General features: G+C 53.1%; 1 protein-coding gene across 1 annotated transcript; it reads left to right on the top strand.

Moving 5' to 3' along the window:
* Nucleotides 1-3235: 3235 nt before the first annotated feature.
* On the top strand, nucleotides 3236-12356 carry Bsnd (barttin CLCNK type accessory subunit beta). Its single transcript, XM_021635294.2, has 4 exons — nucleotides 3236-3707; nucleotides 7712-7803; nucleotides 9006-9260; nucleotides 10339-12356. The coding sequence occupies exons 1-4, from the start codon at nucleotides 3531-3533 to the stop codon at nucleotides 10736-10738; spliced, it is 924 nt and encodes a 307-aa protein (XP_021490969.1). The 5' UTR covers nucleotides 3236-3530; the 3' UTR covers nucleotides 10739-12356.
* The last annotated feature ends 14673 nt before the right edge of the window (nucleotides 12357-27029 follow it).

The following is a 27029-nucleotide window of genomic DNA, read 5'->3' as shown; positions in this document are numbered from 1 at the left end:
GATGCAGCTCATCTCTCCGTCCCTGATGCCGCGTTTGTCAGCAAGCCTCGGCCCTTAGAGAACCTGTATGGTAGGAGCCTAAGCAGATACGGGCTTCCAGAACCTGGCTAGAATCCGACCTGTGAACTGGTGGGCTCTGGCTCCTCAGGTCGAGCCTTGCCTATACAGGCTTAGATTTTGCCTCTGCCCAGTGCGTCCTTTCTAGCCTTGACTATCTTGGTGGGCAGCTTACTCCTAGGACCCTCAATTCCTTCCAGCATGTTCAACTTTTTGAGCTGCAAGACAGTGCTGTCATTCACAAAGTTCACAGTGGGGATGAGATAACAGAGGGTTTTGTTTGGTTTTGTTTTTTTAAAGAAAGCTTGGGTAAATCTCCTGTTTTAAGTAAATTTACAATTCTGTGTGAGGCTGCACAGGTTGGCCACAGGTTGGGCATGCCTTCCAGAAGACAGCATTTAACACCCTCTTTGCTGGAAGAGCACTGACTCCCAGACAGGTCACCTCTGCGGCTCCTCCCTCGCGGTGGGACTCAGGCTTGAGAAAGCAGGAACTGCCGTCAGCAGAATCTTATTCCCACCTAATTCTTTTTTTGTCCTTTTTGTTAACGCTTTTGTAAATTCATTGAGACTTTCACTTGATGCACCCTGATCTCAACACACACAATCAACCGTTCTCATACCTCACATCCATCACTCTCCTGCCTCTTCCCCATCCGCCCAACACCAAGCCCTACTCTTCCTTCTTCCCTTCTCCTTTAACTGTAGAGTCCAGTCCCCAGCCCAACCACTGGGAGTTGGGGGGGGCCGTCCCAAGGGTGGCTCATCCACCAGGGATCACCTCAGTTCCCTAGCCAGTGGCCACACCCACGCACACCCTCCCTGCTCCCTGCAGGGACCACTACCTGGCCAGAGCCAGTGCAGACCCCTTGTCCCGAAAACCTTGTTCTGCCTCCCCCCTGCCCCGTGTCATCTATAAACTCTGGACCCCACAATCCCCTTGTGACCCTCGAGCCCTGGGGGGAGGGATGGGACAAACAGTCCTTCCAGGGCCGAGCACTCCACCCACTCACCCTCAGCACACTGACTGGCCCAGGGTCCACTACAAAGAGAAACCTAACCTTGCAATGGGGCAGAGAGACACACACACCTACCCACACAGCAACAAGCCACTGGGAATTGCCTTGGCAGTTACCTTTTTTGAAACATGTTTTTATTAATCCTTCGGGAATTTCATACAACGCATTTTGAATCTATTCAACCTCCCTTCCCCAACTCCTCCCATAATTACCATCTCTACCCTTCCATCCCTTCCCATCTAACTTTGAGATTTTTTTTCTGTTTTCTCTTTTCCCTTCCTCCCCCTCTTTCCTAGTTTATGTTACCCCAGCTAGTGCTGGGGTAGAGGGGCCTGCCTGCGGGGGTAGAGGGGACTCCAGCAGCGATCCGACACATTTAGTGAGCACTGATTTAACTCGGACTTTTTTTACTCACTGTTGCTACCATCGCTTTAGCAAAAGGAACTTTGAGAAGAGGGTCAAAGAGAGACTGGGTTATAGCAAAGAAATAAAGACCCATAAAGAAGAGAATTCCCAGACCGCTCCAGAATGACCAAAGGCTAGATGGTTCACTTGGGCTCTGTAGCGTTTGGGAAGATCTTGACTGAATCTGTCATCTCTCTATGACAAATCCTCCATGCATTCTTCCGTGGACCTGGGTGAACAGACACAGCGCCCACAGGATGTGACAGCACCATGCACCATGCCAAACACACTACACAGCCACCAGGGGGCACAAGAAGCTTCTGTGGATGAGGCAGAGATTCACCCCTTTGTATGCTAAGCCCTGGCTCCCAGGAACACATTCAGGTGGGCCTCACTCCTTGATTTAGGATGAGTACTAGCTAGGTTGCTCTGCACTCATGGCCTCTCTTGTCTCCAAGTCTCTTTAGGATGATTCTGATATCTCCCTAGAGGTCCCTGGCCAGTCACAATTTCAAATGGCTTTCCCTCCATTATGTCATTTCCTGTACCAGACCGGGAGGTGGACTAATAGCCACTTGCAATCCACAGGCGACAAAACTTAAGTCCACTGCTTAAGTTTACCCTGGGAATCAGACTGGAGGTGACCAGAGACTTGGCACCTGGGCAGTTTTCTCAGCGTGTTCGTTCCCAGTTCCTGGGGGCACTCTACAAACTGTGAAGTGCAGCCGAACAGAGCTGAGGGACAGTGATGGTGACAGAAAGGGCAGAACCCTCTCTGGGAAGGGACCCCATAGGCAGGCGTGCTAGGAGAGGCACATGGGGGAACAGAATGGGGCATGGGGACCTGCATGGGAAAGTCCCTGAATGCAGGGATTTGGGGAGTTCATCGAGACCCCTTGCTATTGCACAGTCTCCCGAAAACTCCAGCTGCCATTCTCTGGACACCTGTGGTGGCTCTGGGTCTCTGCAGTGGCAGCAATGGAAGCGAATCTGACTTTCCCCATCAGCCGTCTCAGAACTAGAAGCCCTCCCCTAGACTATCATGATTAAGATAAAGATGGCTTTCCAGGTTGGGGACCAGGATCAAGTGAAGTAGATCAGTGAGCCAGCCACATCTGCAGGGACACTGGTTCATTCCCAGCCCCCATGACAAGCAGGGCTGGGCTGGATGTGGAATATGAAAGGGGTGTGGGAGGTAAGGCCTGGAGCCAGATCTGGTTGTGGCTCCAATTCCCTCCTGTTACAGAGGAGGAAAGTGTGACCCAGCCAGCTGGTGAACAGGGCCATGCATCTGGAGACCAAGACCATCAATGGATTTGCTGCTAGAGCCTGCCCCTGTTTTCATGCTGTGTCTGGCTAGGGGGACCCACAGCCTCTGGGCTCTAGTCCCAGCTGCTCTGTTGTTATCTGTGACTTGGGGCAGATTGCTTGTCTGTACCTGCGTCCTCCATTGGAAAATGGGAATCTGGCACCTGTCTCCTTAAACGAACTGAACGGAGACATATCTAGGATGGTGAGCGTTTAGTAGGTACAGGTATTTCTGTCGAGCCTAGGCGATCAGGTGTCCTTGAGAAGGTGTCTAAACTGTCAGGCTGTGGGTTCTGGTCGCTGCCATGGCCCCACCCCTGCTTCCCAGAGCTGGGAGGTGCAAAGCCTGTCTGGGCTCAGTTCCACAGTAGGCAAATGAGGTGATGTCAAAGCCATGGCTGGCCCAGCCCCTGTAACCTCCCCCAGCCCTCCCCTGCCTCTGTCCCATGTTCAGATTCACAAGCTCCAAACAGCTGGGCCCAGAGGGACGGAGAGCGACCAGAGGAAAGGTAGATGGCTGGGTACTCGGGCCCGCTGAAGCGTGTCACCTGCCCTGCAGAACCGCTGGGCCCGGGGCTGGGAGCTGGACCTGTGCGGACCGTTTCTTGCTTTATGCATTACGCCTTGGTTCTCAGCCACCCAGCGAACCCTCCCTCCCTGAGAGCCTGCTCAGTGTTTGAGTAGGATTGTGGGCAGGTCTCTGCCGGGGTGCTGGTCAGCTACCAGGGACTGGCTAGCCAATATGGCTGACGAGAAGACCTTCCGTATCGGCTTCATCGTACTGGGCCTTTTCCTGCTATCCCTCGGCACGTTCCTCATGAGCCACGACCGACCCCAGGTCTACGGCACCTTCTACGCCATGGGCAGCATCATGGTGATCGGGGGCGTCATCTGGAGCATGTGCCAATGCTATCCTAAGGTAGGAGCCGAGGTGGGGGAGGGCAGGAGGACAGGCGGCTCTTGCTGTCTTAGGCTCTAATACCTGACCTCCAACTGCTGTGTTCTTTCCATCTGGACTCCCTGTGTTCTCTCTGCTCTGGCGACTATCCTTTTGCTTATCCGACCATCTCTCGTTGTGGCTGATCAGAAAGCCCCTGCATGTGGTCCTTGGGTCAGGCCATCACGGAGACACAATGGGATCTATGCACTCTCCCTGTGTTTGAGCGGAAGTCGGCCAGTATATACTACCTGCCAAGCCTGAATCCCACAGCTCACCCCGACCCTATCACAGGTGCTCTGCATTTCCTGCAGTTCCCTTTCCTCCTGCGGACCCAGAAACAAAAGCACAGATCTCAGGTTGGAGTGTGCCCTAAAGAGCAGCAGGGAGCCCTGGGTGCTCCATCCTGGCCACACATGCCATCCTGGGTGCTCTGTCCCACGTCTCCTGCTTCTGAGAGCTCTGCTGTGCTGGTTCTTTCTGAGGCACAGTACTTTCATCTATAAAAATGGCTCCCCGGTCTCAGCTCTGCAGAGCCCTGTGCTAACCCAGATACGATGTGTAGAAGATGGCGAAGGGCGTATTTGTAACTGTAGTGTTGTGTTTAGTTAAACAGCTGCTGCTGCTGTTGCTCTTCCTGATTCTTACACAGCCCTGAAGAGCGAACATGTCAGGTGGGGTAAACCTTCAATGCCCGGAGAGGTAGAGTGACTGTCACAATGTCAGAGTTAGAGAGAGACTCGGGAATATAGGGAGAGGGGCAGGGGGTCTAACTTGCTCTGTCTCTACATGCCTGGGAGACTGAGCCGCTTTGTTCTCCAAGCCTCAGTTTTCTCACCTGTACAGTGTGGGTCAGGAGGATGGCCTGGGAAAGGGGAATGGGTATCCGAGGTCTCACTGAGCCTTGATACTAACAACCCTGTTCCTCTAGCCTCCTCCACCCCTCCCCACTTTGGGGTGGTGGTACCCAGAAAGAGTTCTAAGGATTGGGGCCAGGTCCCAGGCTCTCCCAGCCCTGCCCCCTCTGTGGCCAGCCCAGGACTGTGACTTATATGTCAGCCCTGGGCAGTCCCAACTGGTTTGGAGCCATTTACAAAGCAGTTTACAGTCAACTCCCCTCTATGTGCTCAATGTCCTGAGCAGAGGTCACTGGGAGAAGAGGGCCTTGAGGCCAGAGCCACCACGTCACCACCGAGGGAGGGAGGGGGATGTTGAGAAGACAGCATCCTTCCTAGGGGGCATCTGGTGGAGGGACTGAGTAGCAGCGGGATGGCTGGTGTCGGGGAACAGGGCTGAGTATTAATGAGTAACTGTTGAAGGCTCACGTGTTCCTATGTGGGGAGGTTGCATGGCTAGCGGAAACCCACACCTCCCACTGTCCCTCAGACCCCAATTCAAGACTATGTGCCCCGTGCCAAGTCTGTGACCTTGGTAGATCTCCCCCTGCTGTGCCTTACATGGCCAAGTGAAAGTAAGCAGAGGGCGCTGTGGGGATGGGAGGGGTCCTGGCACCACGCCTCTATGAAGCAGGTGCAGAGGCCTTGTTCTTGAGATGATGTTGCTGGCACTGAGAGGTCGGGGTGGTGGGGAGACTCAGGCTGTCGGAGCTGTCACAGCTGGAACAGGAAGGCGAAAGGGCTCCCACTCTTCACCATGGCTATTCTGTTAGGTCTTGAATACAAACCTGGTTCGATCTGGTTACTCACCTGGGCCTCAGGCCTGGGTTAAGATTGAGAATTGAGCCAGGGCAAGTCTAATGTGTGTGTGTGCATGTGTGTGTGTGTGTGTGTGTGTGTGTGTGTCTTGGGAGGGGGGTTATTGAAGACTCTGAGCCTGAAAGTTGACACGGAACAGGGGAGCAAGGGAGAGGGGAGAGAGAGCACAGCCTCACCTCCATATCCTCTTCTCCTTACTTTTGTCTGCTCTGCCAGGACCTGGTGACTGAAGGACCTGTCCTCTTTGTGGGCTTCCTTGTCTTCGCTTCCTCCCTTTAGGGGCTGGTCAGTGTTCAGTCTGAACCCAAATTCAACGGACACTTGCTCGCTGCTGAAATTTTTCTCTGGAATGGCCATGGATGTGGATAAATGTTAGAATCTTCAGCCTGATGTTCTCAGGGGTTTCCAGGTTTGATTTCCCAACCCCCATCATCATTTCTGTGTCTCCTTCCTCTTTCTTTAGAAAAACAAGTCCGTGTTCTGAAATGCTGCTTCCTCTCTATCTCCTCCATGCTTCTCGTGCCAGTGATGGTGGTCATGATTGAAGTGGCGGTGATGGCAATGGCGATGGTGATCACGATGATATTAATGGCAGTTACTGATGATGGTGGCAGTTGTGACAGTGATAATGATGGTGGTGGTGAGGATGATGACAGTGACAGCAATGGTGACGATGACAGTGATGATGATGCTAGCAATGGGGATGATGGGAATGGTGGAAATGGTGATGATGGTGATGGTATCTGGGCCATGGTATAGTGAAGGAAAAGAGGGAAATCCTAAAAAGTATTGAACCAGCTGGCCATGGACCATCCTTAGTACAGACGCAAGATGCTTAGGCACCTGGGCAGGTGTCTCCTCAGGAGTGTGAAAGGTCCTCTCCCATCACCCCCTTCTTTCCATCATCATGAAGCTTTGCTGGTGCCGACAGTACCTCCCACACTCTACTCTGTGTGAAGATCATAGGTTGCTGTTTATGAATCTTGAGCAATTCATCAGGGGCTCATCAGATGTTGTATGACAGATGTTCATACTCATGAGTCCAGAGGCCAGGTTGTGATTTACGGAGAAGCTGTGTGTCCAGACAGCATGTTGGGAGAGTCCTCTGTGTGAGTCCTCTGTGTTAGGGAGTCCCTACCACTCCGCTGAGACACATGCCATTAAAAACCCTGCAAGCCATATTAGCATAGGATACAGTGTTTTAACCACGGGTAGCATGCGGTCTGAGGCTCTAAGTAAATTCGCATTTCCAGAACTCTCTCCAAACCGGGCAGGTTTACACCCACCATGCGATAGCTCCCCATTATGACTCTATTTAGCCTTGGGGAGCCACCAGCCTCCTTCCTACCCCTCTGACTTTCACATCTTGGTACACCAGGGAAGTGGAGTCTCACAGTGTTTGTCTCTGCCCACCCCATCTGGAACATTTCAGTCAGCACTGTGCCTTCAGTGTTTATCTTTGCTGGGCCGTGCATCGGAACTTTCCTTCCAAAGGCTGATTGGCACGCGGTTGGGTATGTTCCTTGTATTTTATTGTCTGTCACCCATCTCCTGGTTGTGGTTCACAGTGCTTCTCTGAGCATGGAGGAGCGGGTGTCTCCTGGAATCTTCTCTCATTTACCACAAGAGTTCAAAGAGGCTCTGGAAGGAGAGATGTGACTTCCAGGACCCACAGCAAGGACCTGGTGATGAAAAGCTACTCACCTGTCTCCAGGACCCCAAAGGCAGGGCTCTTTCTGCCTCACCGGGCTCCCTCCTTCATGGCTTGCCTTCCCACCCCAAGTGACCATCCCTGAAACTAGGCTGCTTGATCTAGAAAGTTCAGGGATGGAACCTTGTGGGCACACCCACAGACATCCGTGACTCTGCCTCCCCACCACAGCTGTGTCCTGTGTCAGTGACTGGCTTTCCACTCACTCACCAGGTGCAGATAAGAGCACCCTTTATAGAGACCACTGGGAAATGATGGGCCTGGGCATCAGGCAGGCAGGGCATCTCTGTTATTCACAGTGCCCAGTGTCTGCCCCTAGTGTCCAGAATGGTGTCTGCTCACCATAAGTTCTCGGGGGATTGTCCACGGAAGGAAGACCAGGAGCCTAGATACCTGTCTACCCACTGGGGCTGAGCCACAGAGGTCCTTCCAGGTTTTCCTTCTCTCTTACAATGAGCAGAGAAGTTTTCAGAAGCTCTGGGACCAGCAGCCAGGGTGGGTGGCAACAGCTAAGCTCCAGCCCTGCTCAGCTGCAGAGACTGTATCTTTTCTCCTTGCAGATCACCTTTGTGCCGGCGGACTCTGACTTCCAAGGCATCTTGTCCCCAAAGGCCCTGAGCCTGATGGAGAACGGGCTTTCAGAGGTGAAGAGGTAAGGACAAGGAGAAATGGGCCCTCAGTCCAGCCTCCTGTCAAAAGCGGGGAGGAGGGGAGCAAGGGAAGAGGTAAGGGAAGAGGGAGAGGACAAGGGTGGCTGGGTCAGGTGTCTGTGTCTCTGTCTTGTCCCATCTAGCTTCCTCTTTGCTCCCCATTTTCTGAGGACACAGTCTTAGAAATCACAGGTAGTTTCAAACTCTCGGTTGTATGCATTAGCATTGCTGTTGCCATTTTACAGATGTAGAAACTGAGAAGCACAAATCCCAGGTCTCATGGGGAGTCAGTGAAGGACACAGGTGTGGATTCTGGCCTGACTTGGCTATAGCCTGTTTCCCTCCTGGAGATGTCCAACCCTGGTTCTGGCTTGGGGCACAGCTGAGAATGCTTTGGATTTGGCTAATCCCCTGAGCTGTGACTCTCAAGCTCCAAAGGCCAGGCTACAGGCCCTGGAGCTATGGGGACTCAGAGCCATGCTGCTTTGCTTGGGGTAGTTCATAATGCTGGCATTTTCCACTCCTGATACACAGAACGAAGTGTCTGGGTGGGAAACAACAGACACACCCTGGTGGGCGGAGCCACCCCAAACTCTATCTCAGGGCCCACCTAGCTCAGGCTATATGGGGCTCCTTCCTTTATCTTGTTACCTCCCAATCATGTGACCTTGGACAAGGGCCTAGTCACTGAAGCACAGTGGCAGGGAACAGATCACTATGGCCCCGATCCACCAAGCAGGGCCTGTGCACAAGCCAGTTTCAGTTGCTTTGCCTCAGTTTCTTCACTGAACCTCCTGAAGTTGCAGGGAGTGTAGAGGCCATCATTTCCCCAGCCTTGCAGGCAAGGAACCTGCAGCAGCTGTGCTTGTTCTGCTCAGCATCAGAGCTGTGGACCCAGAACAGTGATTGCTGTCTTGAGGGGTCTTCAGCAATCCTGCATGCTGAGTCATCTCTGCTGTCACTCACTGTGCATACCTTTGGGGACATTATGTTATGTTGACTTGGGGTCAGGCCAGCGCTCTGCCACTTAATTTACTCATTTAGGTAGGCCTTGGCCTCATCATCTGTGGCGTGGGTACAGAGGTGCCCCTGAAATTCCTCTTGTGAAATCCATGGGCCCATGCCCCTATGACAGACAGGGTGCCTTGGTGAGGGAACTCATGTCTGCCTGCCTGATTCCTCTCCCACTGTCTGTTGGACCCAGCCCCCAACCCCCCTATGTCAGGCTATGGGAAGAAGCTGCCTATGACCAGAGCCTTCCAGACTTCACTCACATCCAAATGAAGGTCATGGGCTACAGTGAGGACCCCAGGCCCCTGCTGGCCCCTGAGCTGAAGACGGGAACCAGCAGTGGTGGGGAGGGGGAGCCTCGTTCTGCTCAGGCCTGGATGGATGCTGCAGTGGTCGTCCACAGGAGCTCGGATGAGAATGAGGGAGGAAGATCCCGTACTCAGAGCAGGTGAGTAGGTGGCATGGGAGTGCTGCTCAGTTCGAGAGCAGAGGGAGGGCTGTGTGCTGAGAGGGTGCTGGGGACACTTGGAAGTGAGGAGCAGGCAGCAGAGGGTCACAGGCAGATGGCACTGGGCTGGGGCTCTAATGGACCACAGTGAAAAGCTTGGCTCCTTGGCTATATAAGCATGGCACATTTTGAACTTTTTAAATTTTTCTTTTTAAATTTTTTTTTGAGACAAGTTTTCTCTGTGTGGCCTTGGCTGTCCTGGACTCACTTTGTAAACCAGGCTGGCCTCGAACTCACAGAGATCTGCCTGGCTCTGCCTCCCAGAGCGCTGGGATTACAGTTGTGTGCCACTGCACCCAGCTGGCTTCGAACTCCCCTGAGCAGTTTCTCTCATGGGAACAGCCATCTCCATCACACTGGGACAATGCTTTAAGTGGCCAGCACATAGTTCTCCCAAATGCTTGTGAGCAGCTGGAGACTGGCCGGCCGGGAGCCATAGGGCTTGGGTTTCAATCCTGGCTGGGCTGCTGACCTGATCGGTAGCTCAGCCAAGTTTGTCCCTGCCACAGGCCAGTTCCTGCTTAGTTTCAAGTCCAGTCTGATCACTCCACTCATCCACTTGTTCCATCATTACTAGACAACAGCTCCTTCCCAGGCCTTGACTGACCTCCAGTCTCCTGGAGTCCCCAGCCCAATAGGGGAAGAAAAAAAAAAAAAAAAAAAGGACGCAGAGGAACCTTACCGCATGAAATGGGATTGTGAGGGGCCAGAGAATCCTAGATGCCTGCAGTTGTGGATGAGCTACCCGGCTTTGTTCTCTCTTTCTTTAATAGCAGCCCTGTTGCTTGAGCACGTGCTCCATGCCGGGCGCTGTGTGTGAAGTGCTTTGAACAGTTTGCCTGCTGTAAATCTCAGAAACAACCTCGCGCAAGAGAGGATTCGCTTTGCCCCCAGTTTCCAAATGGGGGAGAAAAGAGGAGGCCCAGAGATAGGAACTTCCTGCAGCTAGCGGCAGAGATCTGGACCCAGACAGCGTGACCCAGAGCCCACCCTTCACTCACGGTCTTTGCCTCCGCAGCCCAGCAGCGTGTTCCCCAGGCCCTGCACCCTTGGCCTCGTTCCAAGACGACCTGGACGTGGGCTCCAGCGACGGCAGCAGCCCTCATCCGTCCCCACCCGACAGGGATGAGCCGAAGCCGCAGCCGCAGCCGCCCTGGGCCAGCGGAGGGCCCCTGGATCGCTTCAGTGACTTTGCTCTGATTGATGACGCCCCCACATCCGAGGACATGGTCCCGGAGGGGCCGGTCCGGGGGGCGGCTCTGCCCAGCAAGCAGCGGCCGTCCCTGACGATGAAGAAGAAGGAGACTGCAGAGGAACCGGAGCAGGAGGAGGAAGACCTGTACTACGGGCTTCCGGACAGCCCTGGGGACCCCCTCCCTGACAAAGAGTTGGGCTTTGAGCCCGATGTCCACAGCTGAGATGAAACGGCTTCCTGGGTCGAGCCTGACAGCGCTGCTCTCTTCACACGATCCCATAAGGGCTCAGTTTTCCACCTCCCAAACCGGATTGTATGGAGGATCAAGTGAGGCAGCAAGCTGAAGCATTCTGGGAAATGAAAAGAACCACACAAGGGTGGAGGGAATTCAGCAGTCACACACACACACACACACACACACACACACACACACCTGTGAGCCACATGCTTCTCTGTAGCTTGCTCTGCTGACCTGCAGGTAGAGTGGGGTTTTCTGAGGCCCCGTGTTACAGCGAGACCCTCGGAAGCCCTTTCCATCTCTCGATGCTGGCCTCTGTTTGGGCCGTTCTGTGGTGCTACCCAGGGCCCCCATTCCTTCATGGAGGCCTCTCAGGGCCCCATGGCCACTGAGTTTCGGTCCCCTGATAGGTACTTTGACTCACCCCACTCCGCACTGATGAGGTTTCTTGGCTTAGTCTCCTCAGTGGTTCCTCTGCTCTGTGACCCTCTGTGGCTGACCTCTGCTGACCTGACATAACCTCTGGATAGCTCTGTGGTCTCTCCTGTTACTGCAGTTGCCCCTAGCCCATGCCCACGGCCTTGCTTGAGCTGTCTTCCTCCAGGGCCCCTTGTGCTGGGTGAATTCACACTCATTGCTATACCTCTACCAAGTGACCTTTTTCTGCCAGCTTTCCTGGCATCCCAGCTCCTAGTTGAGGATGTTTTCTCTGTTCTTGTGCATCCATTTCTGTGGCTGGTTGCTTGCCACTGCCCTGGGACAGCCTTCATTCACCATAATTTCCAGGGGACTCTGGGTATGTGCAGATCTCAGAAGATCTTGGAACCTTGGCAGATAATGTCACCCTCCCCAATTTTGACAAGCATGGACTCCGTCTCCAGCACCCACTTTTCTAAGTGGCTTCTAGACAGTCACAAAACCAGGCAGAAAGCTACCGGAAGAACCCAGCAGCAGTTCACAGAACACACTTGTACTGGCTTAGAGCGGACAAAACCCCGCTGCTAGATTGATTCCTCTTGATGCCCTTGGCATTTACTGGACATCTGCTATGTGCCAGGCACTCAGCTTAGAAAAGAGACATTGGTCCTTGAGCTCCCAAAGGCCTCCCAATCTCGTGAGCTTGCTGTAAGCTTGGGGACAGAACAGAGAGTCACTCCGGGCTGCAGATCTTCCAGCCTTCTGCTCTCAGCCCAGGATGGAGGGAGCCATAGAAAGGAGGGTCCTGCAACCTCCTCCAGCCAGGCCCACACACTTAGAGCTGTCCTGAGATCTCTAAGAGGAGGGCTCTGGGAGAAGGTCGGGGGTCCCCGCCAGGGGAAGGAGATACCACTGGTGCGGAGTGAGAAGGATACACCGCAACTCTCTCCCCTTCTGGGGCATTTCTACCTCTTCAGGAAAGATGCCTCCACCAGGCACCTCCTCTCTGCTGGGGCATCACAGACCAGGCATCCCCATCACGCCCCAGCCATGGGGGAGGTGGGATGTGGCAGGCTGCTGCATTCTGCTGGCCCAGGAAGGGACGTCTGTGACCCACAGCGGACATCGAGCAGAGCCAGCACCAAGGGCTGAAATAAATAAAAACGTTTTTACCATTGAAAGGTCACCTTTACTTGCCTGTGAATTCTTTCCTGTGAAACTGCCCAGGCCCCTCCGGGCAGAATAAAATGAGGCTTCATGCCTGGCTGGCATCGAGGGGCCTCTCTGGGAAGGGAACAGCAGACACAGCGGTGTGGCCGCATGGGATAGCCGTTGGGGGTGTGTGTGTTGCCCCCAGGCCCAGAATCATGGTTGCACAGGCCTCAGACACGGAGAGTCTCTAGTTAGCTCCCTCGGATCCTAGGGACAGGGGGTCTACAAGTGACTCCCTCACCTGTGTGGCACTCCAGGGAGAGGACCCTGTTCCTGAGCTGCCTGAGATGGGACCACCTCCACTAGCGTTTCTGCTGAGGAGGATAGCCATCGCTCAACACTCAAAGCCAGCTCACCGTGTGGGTGGGGAGCAACCCTGGGCATACGAAAGGATACGCTGGGGGATCAGGGCTTCTGACAAGGGAGCAAGTGTTGCCCCAGATCAGAGAGCAGCGGCCAGAGGCCGTTGGGGGAGGGCAGGCGGCGGCATGGTGCCGCCTGCGTGGTGTCAACTTGCCTCTGCACAGTCGATGCTGCTTTTGCTGTGTCCCCTCTCTGCCCTTCCTGCTCCAGGCCAGCCTCTGGAGGCCGTGAGTGACTGGCGGGTAGGGGGTGGAGAAGAGGGCGCTGTGGATTTTGATGGCGAGGAAGGGTTGTGAGCTTGGGCAGCAGGGACAGCGGCCCGCTTCCTCCCACTCTCGCCTTCCCTAGCTCTCTGGATGTCCACTGCAGCAGCCACGTCGGACCTCACTGGTACCTCACTGGCCAGAAGAAGCTGGAGGAACTGGGTTCTAGAACCGGATTCCAGCCTCCAGCCCTAGGGACTGGTTTGCATGCCAGTGCAGAAATCCAGGCCTTTGCTCTCCCTGCCTGGCTATGGGAGTTTCCATTCTATCAGGAAAGTACCTGTGGAGGGGTGCCAAGGGCAGACACTTGTCCTGGGGGCCCTGAGCACTGGCCTGCTAATGCTTAGTTGTGACTTGAGCACCCTGCAGTCCTCCCTAGGTATCTGCTCTTTCTCTCCACGCGAAGGTAGGAGACAAGATTGCACTTGCATTCCACGTCCTTCGGCACATTCACAGCCATTATCCCGTCTGGTCCTCAAAAGAGCCCCGGGGAGGGGCCAGTCTGCCGACCACACGTATCCTAAATCTCAGACTCTGAAGTACAAACAGACCCGGGTCCACACTCATCCTCTGCCAGGTTCTGGTTGTGCAGACTTGAACAAGTCGCTGTCTGTCTCTGATCCTCTGTAAAGATAACCCCTGTGGTTGGCGCTGTGGGTAAGATGGACAAGCGGCCACAGTGCCCCCTGGCACATCAAAGGTATTCGATCGGTGTCCCTCCTCTGCATCCGTGTCCTCCTTAGCAAAGTAGCGATCAGCTACGTCTCACTCGGTAACACGGCAACGGGAGAGTGACCTGGCGGGGAGAGACTATGAAAACTCTCACAAGGGTGAAGCTTGTGTGTACGTGACAGAGGTGTTCGAGCAGTGGGTGGCATTTCCAGAGGGAGGTGGAGGGGTGCTGAGGGTTAGATTGTCCTCACTTGACAGGACACTGAGGCCCGGAGAGGTTGAACCATCTGCCCATTTTTCCAGAGGAAATCTAGCTGTAAGAGCCTCAAGCCCCGGCTGGAGATTTCTGCAGCCCCAGGTATACAGAAGAAAGATAGACCAGCCCATCAAGCCGCATGGAACAGCCCATGCCCAGCTACCCCTGTGAAGAGGGAGACTCGCCCTTGCTTCCACACATTCCCTGACTCCCTATTGCATTCCATCAAAGGTCGGATGCCTTATGCTGGCTTCACAGCCCTGTATCATCTGACCTCTCTTGCCCTTCGCAGCCGAATCACCCGCCATGTCATGCATGTCCAGCATCGCAGACCTACTTTCGTGCTATCCTAGGTTTGGTTACACCTGCTCCTGGATGCCCTCCTCTTCTAGCCCTCAAGGCCTGGCTCAAATTTCTATCTGCTCCCTGGACCTTGAACCAGCATGTCCCCTGCCAGAGAAGAGCCCATCCCCTTTCCACTCTGTCCTTGCAGTCTTTCTCAGCTGTGGGTGGCTCTGTCTTCTGCCCTCCTTCGCTTGGATGGTTGAGTGATTTACAATCTCTGTTCCTGAAAGGGTAAATAAGCCTTTGGGGGCCTTTTCTCCCACCTTTCCACCATTTTTGCTTAGGAGAGTAAGCAGCAGCAGTTACGTGGGACAGAGCGGAGCTGGGCGGAGCCAGGTGCCCACTTTGCAGGTTCCTGGCACAGGTACGGTGATTCCCAGCCTGGGACAGAGGGCCAGCTTGAGAGTATCAGCGCTGAAGGTGAGGCTGGGCTTCCATACAGCCAGCTCTGTGTCTGTGGCGGAGACATTTCATCTCTCTGGCCTTAATTGTCTTTGTCTATAGAGGCAGAAGCACAGGCATCAGAGGCATGCCATAGTGATTAGATGGGTGCTGTATACAGAGAGGGCAGCATGGGCACGGTGCCAATGAGCTGTCCATAAGCCTTGCTTACCATTCCTCTTGTCACCTGCAGAAGCGAGCAGACTGTGCACAGAACCCTGACACCAAGAGTTAGAGTAGGCATAGGACTGGCACTCGAACTGCCACCAGAACCACACCCCGCCTCCCCATCTGCACTTTGAGAGAAAGCTAGAGGCTCTGGAGGACTGGGTGCTTCCATGCTTTGGTTTGTTTGAGTTGGATCATCAAGGACCTCAAGTGGAGCCTAAACAAAAATAAATAAATAAATAAATAAATAAATAAATAAATAAATAAATAGAAAAGAAGTGACATGGGATCTCAGACAGAGGGCACAATTCAGGCTGACTCCAGGAAGGGGGCCCCCCAAACCAGAGGAAACTGGTCTGCTTGGAGTGGTGGGAGTCAAGGTCAGAGAGGGAGGCTGCAATGCTCCTTGAATTTCTACCTGGAGCCAGATTTGGTCTTAACAGCAAGGGGGGACCTGATGACACTCATGAGCAGAGAAGCAACGTGAGGAAGGATTGCTGAGGGTCCATATTGCTAAAAGGCATAAAGGGGGCCCAGGACACACTGGTGGCCTGAGAACACCTGTGCCTTGAGGTCAGTATTCAGCACTGACTTCTCAGGGAGATTTATTGCGCTGGCAGCCCTTACTGGATGCCGGGTCAGGCCTGAAGGCCACGGGGCGACGGGGCCATGGTTCCAGATCCTCATTGCTGAGCCCAAGCCCAGCCAACCAGCACAGCAGAGCTCAGTACTTCTCCGAAGACACCAGAACCCAGGCGGACTAGAGCCCAGAGGGGATCCAGAGTCAACTGTAGGTTCCAGCAAGGTCCTGAGGTAGATGACAGCTCCACAGTGCCCTGTAGAAGGTGGGAGCTCTCAAGCTGTCTTCCATCATCTATACCTAGACTGGGCAAGAGTAAAGCAAATGAGGCCAGAGGCAACAGCACTCTTTAGATGTCTGCTCACCAGGCTAGGGGGTTGGAATGGACAGATTTCATTCATTCATTCATTCTAGCTATGAAGACTCTCTAAACCTCTTCTATGTGCCACCTCTGTGCCAGGTGCTGAGGACAGAGATGTGGCTGGCCCTTGCCTGGTATCAGGGAAGCTTAGCTCCCCTGGGACAAATATGGAATGAGCTAATGGCTCTCTGAGGGCTCAGGGATGAGCCTAGAGAGGCATAGAAGAATAGAACTTGCCTGAGAGTGAACAAGAAGGTGATTGATGGGAGTGAGCAAGGGGAGTGATCAAGGAGAGCAAGCAAGGGCTGTTCCGGGCACACATCTGCTCTGTAGATGATGTTCCCTGGGGGGAACATGATGGAATTGTGCTTGTGCAAAGGCCATGGGAGAGTCTCCCTTCACATCCCAAGCTGGTCCTAAAGCAAATGGACACCCTGGCCAGGGACAGGTATGAAGGATGGCAGGAGAGGATGGGAGGGCTGGATTTGGGAGTTTGGGTTTTTCCATGGGAAGCCAGAGGGTTAGTTTGACAAAGACATGGAAGAAGGGGATTTCATAGCATATGTAAGAGGTGTGTATGCATGTGTGTGCGCGCACACACACACACACACACACACGAGTTGAAATCTCATAATGAAAGAGGTAAAAGGCCAGCAGCTCCAGGAACATGAGCATAATGCAAACAAAAACAACCAGACACAATGCTGCCCCCATAACTCTGCCACGCTTTGGAAAGATAACCGTGAGACAGAAAATGGTTGGAGATGAGGCAGGGCATAAGCTCTGTCTTGGAGGGCAAGAGGTGGGTGCTCTGGGACGAGAAGGGAGAAGGTCCGCAGTGTGAAAGCTTCCGCCTCAGCAGCCCTCCCGCACCTGCAACTTAGAATAGAACTTTATCCTAAGGTGAATCAGGCAGCGTGTTAAGGTGGACTAACAGAGGGTATTGACTGGTAAAGCTAAAACATGTTCAGATCTAAATTACAGCAATGGGCTGGTTAAACCCTCCCACTCCAGCGAGAGGACTCTGTACAGATACTCAACGCCGCTCAGTTTGTTGACTCTCCACTTAATGTGATGAATGTCTAGTGAACACGGTGACCCTCCACTAACACGGTGACCCTGCCCTAACACAGTGACCCTCCCCTAACATAGTGAGCCCCCAATTAACACAATGACCCTCCATTCCCTGTCACGGTCCTGCACCCAACATAGTGACCCTGCACTCAACGCAGTGACCATTCTTGCTGAATCAGACCTGTTTTTCTGTACCACACAGTAAAACTGAAGCCACCCAGTTTCTGTGCATTTCTCCTGCGGCTCCCGTGTGCTTCACTCAGCTCTATGCCCCCATGACAGCGGGACTCGGTGATGGTTGCTATTACACTCAGCTAGTGCATCCCAGAATGCACTGTGTTCTCAATAAATCATTGCTGAATGAGTGCCTGAGTGTGTGTTCCTTGACGTGAAACAATTTGGTAGTATATAATTAAGAGGAAAGGGACAGGCTATAAACAACACACATGTAGCAGGGAGACCATTATTTCTCTTTCCTGGATTTTGCTTGTGGCAATCACACGCCCACTCACAGCTGATTAATTACGACTGGCTCAGAGGCCCTTATGATAATTCTATTTTCAGTTGATTACTTACGACGGGTTCAAAGGCACTTATAATAATTCTGTTTGGTGCTAGGAGTGTCCACAAGATCAAAGTTTAACAAATAAGCCTGAAAGAACGACCAACTAGGGTTACATCCGAAAAACGCTTTGGTTTCCCAGTAGAGACGTTGAACCGACCCAGTCTTTGCTGGTGTCAAACATGGGTGCAGCGGGTGGAGCTGCTCCAACCAGGAGGAAAATTCCGAGAGAACCACAGGAGGGCTATGACACGGCCGAGCCAGCGGGCTACTTAGGAAACTGAAGCGCTCCCTCTAAATGAGAAGAGTCTACCTCTGTCTTTAAGCTACCATACTTGCAGCAAAAGGCACTCCCAGATAGCCACAAGGTATGAGCGAGAGACATCCCTATGTGCAGAAGTGAATAGAAAAGCTTAAAGGGATTTCATTTAAGTGGGGTCTTCCTTTCCTTTTTTTGATAAATATGTGTGTATATATTAACAGAAAATGTGTAAGTAATGAGAAAAAGGTTATATTTGGAAAATAATATTGCTTATATATTTTTAAATAAACAAAATATCAGGTCACCTGTTGGCACCTTGAAGAACAGATTCGAGTGCCCGCTGGATGTGGTGTGTGACGCCAAGGCCAAGGCCCTCATCCTAGTGTGTGATCCCAACTCTGGGAGGTCAGGAGCAAACATGAGAGGTCCAGGGAACCAGGGATGCCCTGAGGCTTTGCAACGGTCACCCAACCCCTCGAGGACACAAGGTCTTTCCCTGAGACCAGGCCCCTGGCATCTCTGCTGCTCAGCACGCCAGGTGCTGCGGGGCCTGCAGGGTGGGGCTGACAGGTGGCAGCAGCTATGTGTCGGATGTAAACAGAGGAGCTGCCCTGTCTGCTCTTCTCACAGCAAACTCAGGTTGCCCTGTGAAAGTGACCCCGGGGGAGAGCACGGGAGACTGGAGGGGCCACTGGGGAGGTGCCAATGACCCTCTCCTATTGGACACATCCGGCAGCCATAGCCAACCGAAAGCTCTCTATGGCCACTTTTCTAGGTGCCAATCCATGGTATGGCCTACCTGGGATAGAGGTCCTGAAGGAGATGGGCTGTGGATGGGCATGGATGAGCAGGGTCACTGTGGGGTGTGCGGAACAAAAGCCCATAGGGACAGTTGGCAGGGCTGAATCTGCTGGTGACAACATATTACCCACCCATGCGGCAACTTGTCAGAGTGGTGCTGACCGGCCTGAGCAGCAGGCAACCCCAGTGGTCCTGCCTTCTCTTTGCTCCACCTTCCTCCTCCCCTCTGTCTCTTGAACCCTGACCCAAGCCTGTGCTCGAGCCCCCACCTACCCCAGGGCTTTCCCCATTCTTCCCAGGAGCTCCTTCCATCCTCCAGCCTGAGTGGGGACTTGCTCCCAGAGAAGGCCTCCTCCTTAGACTCAGTTTCTCTTCTCCTACAGTGGAGAGCAGGCTGGCCAGTGCTTGGGTCTGCCTGGGGTTCCAGCTGACTGGCTTTCCTGCATCATTAGCCCCTGGCCTGCAGGGCTCGAAACCTTCTCACATTCACAGCTGGTCTCTCCTCCCTGCCGCTTGCCCCGGGGGCCCTGGATGCTGGGGATTCCTTCCCTTCACCCTAGACCTTTCCTCATTTGATGCCAATGGGGTTCATGCCCTTAGCGTCCTTCAGAACCAAATCTCCAGTCGGGGGTGGGGGAGGAGCAGGGTTGGGTGTTTGTCGGGCGAGGCTGCCATCTGAACTACACACTGTCCTTCCAAGCTTGACTGTGAATTCCATCAGTCAGTGAGAAACCCGAAACATTTCCTTGGCTGCTCTCTCATCTGGCTTCCCCAACCCTTGGTGAAGTCAGAGCTCTGGTCATCATTTTATTGATGAGGGAATAGGCTGGGAGAAGGCAGGTGGGTGCCATGGCAACACTGTACAGTTAATAGTAGAGCCGGGATAGCTGGGGTGAAAACTTGTTTGGGTCTGCCTGGTCTGCAGCCAAGACCTGTTTGTCCTTCCCCTGCAAGGCCCCCTCCCCCACCCTTCATCTCCGACCATGGTCACTGCCACCGCCTGCCTGGTCAGGCCTGTGCGTTTGCTGGCCTCTGTCTCTGCACCGGGTCCAGCACATCCAGCAGAGATCTGCTCCTGAATGGTGCTGGGCTCTAAAACGGCTTCGTTCAGATCCACACGGACCAAGGAAAAGAGGGATGGGAGAGATGAGCACACAGCAATGCTGACAGCCTTGGCAAAGAAGGATCAGGGAGGAAAGGGAAGGTCAGGGTGTGCTGGCTGGAGGAGGTTGCCTTGCAGAGGGTCTGGAAGGATGTTGGAGGGAAAAACACTGGGAATGGGTGTGCAGGGGGGAGCAGCGTCCCAGGCATTTGGGGTGTTTGTGGGTCCCTGTGCAATCTGAGGAACCTGTTCTCACAGGCTGCCAGGGTGTGAGAAGCGTGTCTCTCATGCCCCATTCCTGACGCACACACGTCTAGCGTGTCTTTCTCAGGAACTCCGATCCCCACCTCAGGCGGAACAGCGGACTCTGCCATCTTGTTTATAACGTGGGGGTGGGAAAGGGGGAGAGCAAGCCTCATATAGCTTCTTTGAATGGCCTTACAAGGGGCTTTGGGGTAGGGAGGGTGGGGAAAAGAGGGTGTGGGGAGCCTGGAGGAGATCCTCTGTGTGAGGACAGAAGACGGTCTCACACAGGCCAGAGGAGGCAGTGGCGGTGGCCATGGTGGGAGGTGAAGTGTGGGGCCCTTGCAGTGGAAGAACAGACAGGCCTTGGCTGCCGGCGAGGCAGACCAAAGGTTCAATCCCAGTTGTCCCAGATACGCTACAGTACAGTGTTGCCATGGCACCCAACTGCCTACTCCCAGCCTCTTTTTCATTAATAAAATGATGCCAAGAAGATGGCGTAGAAGATTCTGTGTGTGTGCAAAAGCATTACTCAGCTGTAGTCAAAATACTCTTCTGTTCCCAACCTTCCAGATTCTCTATATTCTCGGGAAAGACAATGCCTTGTCTGGGCCTCAGGAGACATTAAAGACATATTTCCACCCGTCCCGAGCCTCCCATGTTTCCATCCCAGCCATCTGGGCTGAGCCACACATTGCATCTAGCATGAGGCAGCCATGACAACTGGACCTGCTTCCGTCTGCAGTGCTTGGGTCACCACCATGGAGTCTGGAGACGGAACTGGGTCTAGTGTATCTCTCTAGAGCTGGTGCTGGTGCATTGGGCTCTGCCTCACTCATCTTCAGGCTGAGATTTCTCACACGCTGTACCTGGGTGCCCTCTGCTGGTCCATTGTGGTTACTGCTCCTGGACCCCCAGAGCTTCCTGGAAGAGATGGCCTTTCTCTTCCTCCCTTCCTCACAGCTTCGTTGGCCCTAGACCTCCCCGGATCATCACCAGCAACCCTTTGTCCTCTGACCTCTCTGTATACATCCTTCTCTCCTTGCTCTAGAGTGCTTGTCTCCTGGACAGCCCACTTCCCATCTGCTCTTCTTCAGCCTTTCTTAGAGACATAGAAAGTGCTCTTTTGGGCCGCCTCTTCTCTCTTTGTCCTTCACAAAGCCACAACAGGTCATCATAACCACCCCCACGCTTCCCCTGCTGCGTGAAGAGCCTGTTTCGAGGGGCTCACCATCACCTCTATTTCAGAGGTCTTGCTACCCCACCTAGATTCCCTCCCCGTCTGTCTATCGTACTCTCCACCTTATCCTATGGTACCTGTGTCTCTCCCAGCACTTCAGCTATAAAACTCTCTCTCCTGCCTTAGTATGACCACAGCTCCCTCTAGGCAGCATTCCTAGCCAGCACTCTTCACAGACATCCTCTTTACCCCCTGCCTCTCACCTTCCACGCCTTACCTCCACTCAGTTAATCACAGCGGTCCACTCTTGATGCCTCCCCCGCCCACACCCTCAGTTCCCCTTCCTCAGAAGGAGACTGTGTGGCCCTAGGCAAGGATATCTCACCTTGGTGCTGACCCCGCTCCTTTCTCGAGAGGTTTCCCGAGACTCCCTCCCCAGAAACTGACGCCTTGCTTCCCACTCAGCTACAAACGTACACACCCACCCTCAACAGCTGACTTCGTGTACCGTTCTGCATCCTCTGCTGGAGTGGTGAAGGTCTCTGTGCCCTCCCCAGAGGCTCTGAGAGCTTCCTTTTCCCCCATGAAAGACTCCCCTCTCCCCTAAACTGCCAGCTCGCCCCTCAGTATGACTTATCCCAGCAGGCCAGAATGCTCTACCTCTCCCATCATAAAAAAAAAAAAAAAGCTTTTTTTTTTAACTGTACAAACATACTTTTAATTGCCACACAGCAGTTTGTGTGTATGTGTGTGAAGTACAGTGTGGTGTTTAGGTACATTTATGTAATATGTAATGATCAGATTTGAGTAATTAACATATTGATGGCTTCAAGCACATTCCACTTCTGCGTGGTGAGAACAGCCAGCAGCATTTTTTGTGGCTAATTTGAAATCTGCATGAGATTTAGCGGCACCTGCCCCAGGGCAATAGACCCCCAGCCGATTGCTCTTTGTACCAGCCTGGCCTCTCCAGCCAGAAGCTTTCCCCTCAGGGGCCATTTGGTGGCTGCCCTGTGCTGAAGCTGCTTGCCATCTTCTGCCAATAGTTCTGATAGCATTTCTCCTATAATGGGCCACTTCCCTGCCTGGTGGGTGCTTTCAGTGAACCCTGGGTCCCTCATCTTGGAGTGACACAAATACTGTCAGCCCAGCATCTTCCTGTTTGATTCATAGCATCTAGTGAGTGAATGGCTCAAGAGGTCAAGAAGTGTAAACAGAGAGCCCCCGGGTTCCACAGTGAGCTCCTCTCCCCAGCTCCCGTAGGCAACAACACCATCCTTCTAGCCACATAGCTAGCTCCAACCATGGCCCCTTTCTCCTCCCTGGTCATCAGCACTGCAGGGTGGCTCAGCAGCTCCCGACTGCCTTCTCTGTTTCCCTCCCCGGCCCTGCTACCATCTGTCTTTTATATAGCAGCAGTCCTTTAACGATGGGTCAGATAAATGATTTCCCACTCACAGCTGTCACCGTGACTCCACCTGAGACCCCAGAGGGTGCGGAAGTTCCTAGCACACTTCACCCCACATTGGCCTCCTGTGGGATGCCTCTTATCTTGGGCCCACCTCCCCATCGGGAAGCCTCGTTGTTCACTATGCGCAGAGCCCATTCTCTGCAGCCCCTTCCTCCAGGGTGCTTTCCCGCCGCTCCCCTCAAAGCACCTGACTTCCTTACTCAGGGTATGTTCCAATATCCTGATAGGGAAGGAGCATGGTGTGTGTGTGTGTGTGTGTGTGTGTGTGTGTGTGTGTGTGTAGGGTAGATGCTGCTTGGGAGTCCTTGCTCATTGCTCTAACCAACCACCTAGAACAGCGTTCAGTTGCAGTATGTGCTTGGCAATTAATTAAGTCAGTGGTTAAAGGGACGTGTCAGGATCAGGAGCAGCTTAGACAAGGCTCCTGCTCACACTGACTTTAGTTTCTGGGGAAGACAGCCACACCACCTGACTGATTTGCAGGCAGCCATTTCTATTTGTCCCTATCTGAGGCAGCCCTCGTTGGACCTGGGAGGGGGTTCACTCGGGCAGGAAGCTTCAGCTCCTCTCACGCACCTGCTCCCTAATCCCCACCAGCTGGAAGAAGTGCCCTGGCCTCTGACAGTTGAATTTACCACCCTCTTGCCTCTGCCTCTGCAATGCTGGAGTTACAGGTGTATCCCACTAAACCAACTGTCCCATATTTCCTTCCCGAGCTACACGTGCTCAGAAATACGCCCGCCCCAAGAGTGCTTTTCTGTAGGAATATACAGGTTCCCCCTGATAAACAAACAAACAAATAACAAAAAACACCGATGCTTCTTCTGAGGAGGGAATTGCTTTAAAAATAATACCGTACTCTCTCTCCCTGCTTCGGGTAATGGATCTTCATTTTTAAAATCATTTCATTTTTATTACTGTGAGCGTGTTTATGAAGCATGTGTGTGCAGGTGACACGGATTGGAGAAGGAAATGGGAATCGGAGTGATGCGTTCACAGTCTCTCTGTCTTGGTGCCCGGCCAGGTGCCCAGTGATGGGTGCTTTAAGGTGAGGATGATGATGTAAGGTTGTGGAATGCCCCTCTCTGTGGAGAAGAGCCGTCCTGTCAGTTACTTTAGGTCCATTGGACAGTGGGGCGGGGTGGAGGCGGGGCGTCTCTCCTGTTACTCTGTATTGTGAAAGGGTGGTTGCTAGGCTGAGCATTGCCCCACTGACCCTATTTTATTTTTACTATACTTTTTTCTATCTTTTGAGATATAATCACATCATTCCGCCCTCCCTTTTCCTCCTGGCAATCCCTCCCCTGTACCAGTGTCCCTTGATTTCTTTTTCATGGCCTCTTTTTGTTACATTTGTGCATAGTAATTATATATGTCTACATACACATATGTCTGTATGTGCTTACACACAACGTTTTCAGTCTATAAAATGTGACCTGTATATACACAATGTCAGGGCTGGCAGCTCATCTCTGGGGAAGACTATTTCTCCTGCTCTCCACAGTCTTCAGTTGTCTGTAGTTCTTTATGTAGGGCTGAGGCTTCATCGACTTTTCTCCATCCGCTTTGGCTCGTCTATCGTCACTGTCCTTGCTCAGCTTGTGTTTAGGCGGCCGTGATGGCAAGAGTTTGCGGGTGTAGCTTCTGACATTCCTAGGAGACACAGTCTCATAGCAAACTCCCTGATGATCTGGCTCTTACAATCTCTGCCCCTCTTCCGCAATGATTCCGGAGCCTTGGCTGTGGAAGTCATGTCGTCGACGTATCCGTCGGGACCAGACTCTACAAACTCCATGTTTTGATTGGTTGTGGTTTCTTTTGTAATGGTCTCTGCCCGCTGCAAAGAGAAGTTTCCTTGATGAGGGCTGAGAACCACACTTACCTGTGAGCACAAAGACAAGGGACAAATATTTGGAACATAGTTAGAGATTATGCTGGCTCTGTATCCAGTTTGTGCAGGCAAACAAGCACCCTACCATGAGTCACAAGGCCCAGACTGAATAACCAATTCCTAAAAGCAAAAACTGTCACCTGCAAAATTACCAAGGTAAATTGGGAACACACGGACATGTGGGCAGCATAAGCTACCAGAGAAAGCAAGCCCGTGAGCTTACCAAACATACTCCCCTCATCTGGACTAGAGAAGTAGCAGCAGAAGACGGAGCTGTGTCCGACACACCAATTTATCATCTCGTCCCTTGCCATAGCTGTGTCCAGGAAAATTGCCAGAGGAAAGGAGCTCTACCTGTGTCCCAGACTCCAGCTGGAGCCAACTCGGCCCCTTGAACAGCTTTGCTCTGCCCTGCAAAAGTCGAATGTTTAAAATTCTGATTGAAAATATTTTTTGTAAAAAGGCAGCGTCTCTGAAAAGATACCCCATAAGCAGTAAAATTCATTTTTTTTTTACAGATGTTACCACGAATGACCACAAAGTTGGTTGTTTCAAACCACAGAACCTTGTTATTTTGAGGTTATGGAGACCAGAAGGTGAGTGAAGTGAAGAAATGCTCTCCAAAGGCTGCAGGGAGAGCCTGCTCCAGTCTCTTCCGGATTGGGACTCCTCGAACCAGCTCCACTCCCATCTACGCCTGCATCTTTGCCAGCCTCTTCCCTGTGTTTCTCTCGCTTTTTCTTCTTCTTCTCCTTCTTCTTCTGTTCACCACACCAGCCCTCTGAGGAGGGTCAAGGTTGGGCACATCTTTTGAGTGGACATTCTCAAGCCTACTGCTGATTTCAGGACTGAGAGGAAGAACTTCCCAGGGTCCATTTACCAGCCGTCCTCAACCTCCCTACTGCTGCAACCCTTTAATGCAGTTCCTCAGGTTGTGGTGACCCCTCCCCCAACCATAGAGTTATTTTAGTTGCTACTTCATAGCTGTAATTTTGCTATGGCCATGAATCGTAATGTAAATATCTGCTCTGTAGATCACCTGATATGAGATCCCCGTGAGAGGGTCATTCAACCCACAGGTTAAGAACCACTGATCTGCTTAAACCTGACAGCCAATACATTTCTGGAGTAGGGCCACAGACTGGTGGCCAGGGGCTGGGGCTAGGGGATGGATCTGGAAAGCAGAAGCAGTTGCTTGGGGCGACCTACGGTGTGTGGGTGAGTAATTAATGAGGGATGAGAACCCAGCCAAGTGGCAGGCACCCAGCTGGGTGTCCTCCCCGCTCCTGTGGAGAACGCAGTGGAGGGTGTGGGATGAGATGTGACTGCTCCTCTGGTTCCATCTGTCACAGAGCTCAGGGTACCCACACATCTTCCCCTTACACACACACACACACACACACACACACACACACACACACACACAGAATGTACTGGACAGAGGCTGCAGGTCAACATTGAGACCCTCTGTGTACAGCTTCATCGACCGCTGGGTGGGCCTGAAGGGTGAGGGGTCTGGCCTCCCAAAGAGAGCATGAAAAAGGTTGGCTCAGGGACTCCCTTCAGGAAGCCTTGGTGAGGACACTGGCCAAAGCCCAGTTCACATCAAGCAAGACACGAGTCTTCAGCTGTCACTCAGCAAATTAAAATGAGCTTTTTTTTTTTTTTTTTTTTTCTGCCGAGATGGTGGGCTGTTTGGTGGGGGATAAAGAAAAAAGAACAAAGGAGTGACAGCAACCTGGCCTCCTGGTTGTTCCTTTAGGAGTTCCTTTAGGCCACTCCAATGTCCAGTGGGCTCTGGTATGAGGTAAAGGGAAAGGAGGAAATGACAGCTACCTCGGACCCCAGGACCTGGATTAGACTGCTGAGCAGCGGCAGACTGGGGTCCTCAAGTTGCTGAGGAGAGGAGGATGGACTTGCGCCTTCCCTCTGCAGCACCTGCCATGAGGCCAGCCGGTGGGTCCCCCTTTGCATCTGCTGCCCAGCACACGGTGGGTGCTCTGCGGGCTGGCTCCATTGAGTTCTCGGCTCCAGTGCGTAAAACCAAAAACCAAACCAAACTCCAAAGCAGACCGAAACTTCGGAGCCCCACCTCCCCCAGCTTGAGCTTACAGTGGAGTCTGAGTCTCTGGCACCTTTGAAGACTCAAATGTGGAGTCTCTGTCGAGTCGTCGCTGGAGGTGAGTGTAGCTGGAACCCAAAGAAGGCAGTCTTCTCCTGATCGGCTGGTCCCCGGTGCGGTGGGCGCAGGGAGCAGAGGGCTGGAGGCCAGGGAGGGGATCCAGGCTGAACAGAGTGCAAAGTTTAGGCAGGTGGAGGAGTCATGGGTCACAGAGAGGAGGAGGGCCCAGGGGAAGTTAGCTAATATTGTTGGAGGGAGAAGTAAGGGGGTGTCGAGCAGACCCCGGAAAAACGAAAGAGGTGGGCTCAGCATGACTCAGACTCGGCACCCCGGCTGAAGGTGAGAGGTGGGGGAATGTGGCGGGCCTGGCTTGCAGCCCAAGCCCAATCAGGATTTGGGGTTTCGTCCTCTCTCTCTCTCTCTCTCTCTCTCTCTCTCTCTCTCTCTCTCTCTCTCTCTCTGAGCGTCATTTGACGCTGTCTGGGGAGGG

This window comes from Meriones unguiculatus, chromosome 12 (assembly GCF_030254825.1).
Source record: "Meriones unguiculatus strain TT.TT164.6M chromosome 12, Bangor_MerUng_6.1, whole genome shotgun sequence".
Taxonomy (NCBI): Eukaryota; Metazoa; Chordata; class Mammalia; order Rodentia; family Muridae; genus Meriones; species Meriones unguiculatus.
This window is presented reverse-complemented; position numbering and strand designations above follow the sequence as displayed.